We start from the raw sequence: 2,207 nt of genomic DNA, 5'->3' as shown, positions 1-2,207 counted from the left end.
GGAAATTCCAACTCGGGGTTCTTGTGGTCCCCCTTTGCGAAATTTGTAACATAAAACACTGAATTTCCTGCATTCTGGTGTTATTCTTCTGCGACAATTTGTGCCTTTTCTGCATCAACTCATAGAGTGAAAATGCCTTTGATTATGTATAAATAGTATTATTATTAGTAGTAGTAAATTATTATTAATTAATTAATCTCCTGTATTGTTCAAAACTTTCTGCTCATTCAAAACATCCCACTTGTTTTTTAAACCGTTAATAATAATAATTTTCATTAATTAATTATTGTTAGATATTTGGCTGGGGGGGGGAGGTTGCACTGGCAAATTAGGATTAAAACTTCTTTTTCTTAAAATGCATTGTTTTTTGTTTAATTGTGTAAATAGGTCTTTTATTTTGAAGTTGTACTCATTTGATGACTTCACATACCCACAGAGTCCTGTATTTCTTCTGTAAAAGGCTAAAATTAATTTGTTGCCATATGCCATATGGCAACATTATGCAAATATTGACGTGAAATGTGTACATTTTGCCTAATGGGCTCAATTGAATTACTATAACTTTAGGCTACTCTAACACTATGTTTGCAATTATTTATAGTATTTTCAAAGAAAAACATAAAATGTATTTATATTATGTTATTCCAGCCATTTTGTAATAATATATTTTCTAAATTATTAATTACACACTAATGTAAATGAATTGCTCACCAATAAAAATTAGTTATTCCAAAGGAAATCATGTTGGCGCACTCAAATTATCTGTTTGTCCAATGACATTTATAGTCAATATACCCTTCTGGTTTAAATAAGGGAGTTCCTAAAGGAAGATTATGGATCAGAAATATGTTTTCAGTGGCCATATAGTTCAGTAATTGTAAGTTTAGTCAGTGTGTTACGCGTCTCCAACGGCAAGGGGGCTCTCAGGAAGTAACGTAGAAAATTACAGCTCAGTGCGTCCGAAAAGATAAACACACTACTGGTTATTCACACAAACATATGTTGGACGATAGTATTTATATGTGTTGTGCATAGTATGCTATTTAGGACACAACCATGGCAACGCAATCGATCTGTGTGCCTTGCTTTGGCGTTTGGCCAGGAAAGGAGGAGAGCTAACAGCTGACATTTAGCACTTCTGGATGCTCACGGGAGGAAACTCGTTCTCGTCGTCCAGACACACGGGGCCGGCGGCGAACTCGTGTTCCGGAATGACTTCGCCTTTCATCGCCCCGCCGTCTTCAGAGTAGCCTGGGGGGGGGACACGGGGGAGGGGAAAATCAACACGAAAATCAACACGTTGGTCGAGGCTTTTAATCAACGTTTTCTTACGTTTTTGTCGTTTTTTCAACACTATTTTTTCAATGATTGTCACTTTTTTTGACGTTTTTAACACTAACTTTTTTTTGGGATGTTGCCTTTTTTTAAAGGATGATGTTCACTTCTTTAATGTTTAATTTATTATGCTGCACTGTAACTTTTATTCCTGTATTTCATGTATGTTTATGTTTATGTTTATGAGTGTACCTGGGGTACACTGTTGGAAAAGTGCACGAAAAATCTGCTGCCAGGGGCCGGATAAAAGCTAAAAGTAAAAATGTCATTGATATTTTCCTTCTGTCAGGGACAGAACTGAGTGACATAATTTCCCCAAGAGGGGAACAGTAGATGTGTTACAATTAAATTTCTTATGCTGCACTGTAACTTTTATTCTTGTGTTTTATGTGTCCTAATGTTTCTATTTTGTTTTTAACTGTCTATTCATGTGTTTTATATGCTTATGATTTTTAACTGTTTGTACTTGTGTTTTATCTGTTTAACTGATTTTGTGTAAAGCACTTTGAATTGCCCTGTCGCTGAAATGTGCTATACAGATAAAGCTGCCTTGCCTTATGAATGTTTATGTCTAGTATAAATGTCTTTGTCCTCATGTAACTGTATTGTTGTTTTCAGTTGTCGAAATTTATTTTTCTATATCGATGTCTTATATTAATGTCTGTACCCATGTTTTATGTTTCTGCAGAACAGGAACCTGCTGAAAACCAGTTTTTAAACTGAGTCAGGCCCGTTTTTATGTTGTAATGTAATGTTACTTTTTCTAACTTTCCTGTATGATAAATATATGAAATGAAATGAAATGAATTGAAATTCATCTGTCTTAATGTTTGTTTTTTTTACTGATTTTGTGTAAAGCACTTTGAATTGCC

General features: G+C 34.5%; 1 protein-coding gene across 1 annotated transcript in view; it reads right to left on the bottom strand.

Moving 5' to 3' along the window:
- wipi1 (WD repeat domain, phosphoinositide interacting 1) overlaps positions 1-2,207 on the bottom strand; it is a 24,239-nt gene that overhangs the window by 1,003 nt on the left and 21,029 nt on the right. Inside the window, 1 exon segment of the mRNA XM_032536894.1 lies at positions 1,151-1,251. Within this exon segment, the coding sequence (XP_032392785.1) occupies positions 1,151-1,251 (101 nt within the window).

This window comes from Etheostoma spectabile, chromosome 15 (assembly GCF_008692095.1).
Source record: "Etheostoma spectabile isolate EspeVRDwgs_2016 chromosome 15, UIUC_Espe_1.0, whole genome shotgun sequence".
Classification (NCBI taxonomy): Eukaryota; Metazoa; Chordata; class Actinopteri; order Perciformes; family Percidae; genus Etheostoma; species Etheostoma spectabile.
The sequence above is the reverse complement of the archived record's forward strand: the minus strand, read 5'-3'. Positions and strand labels throughout refer to the sequence as shown.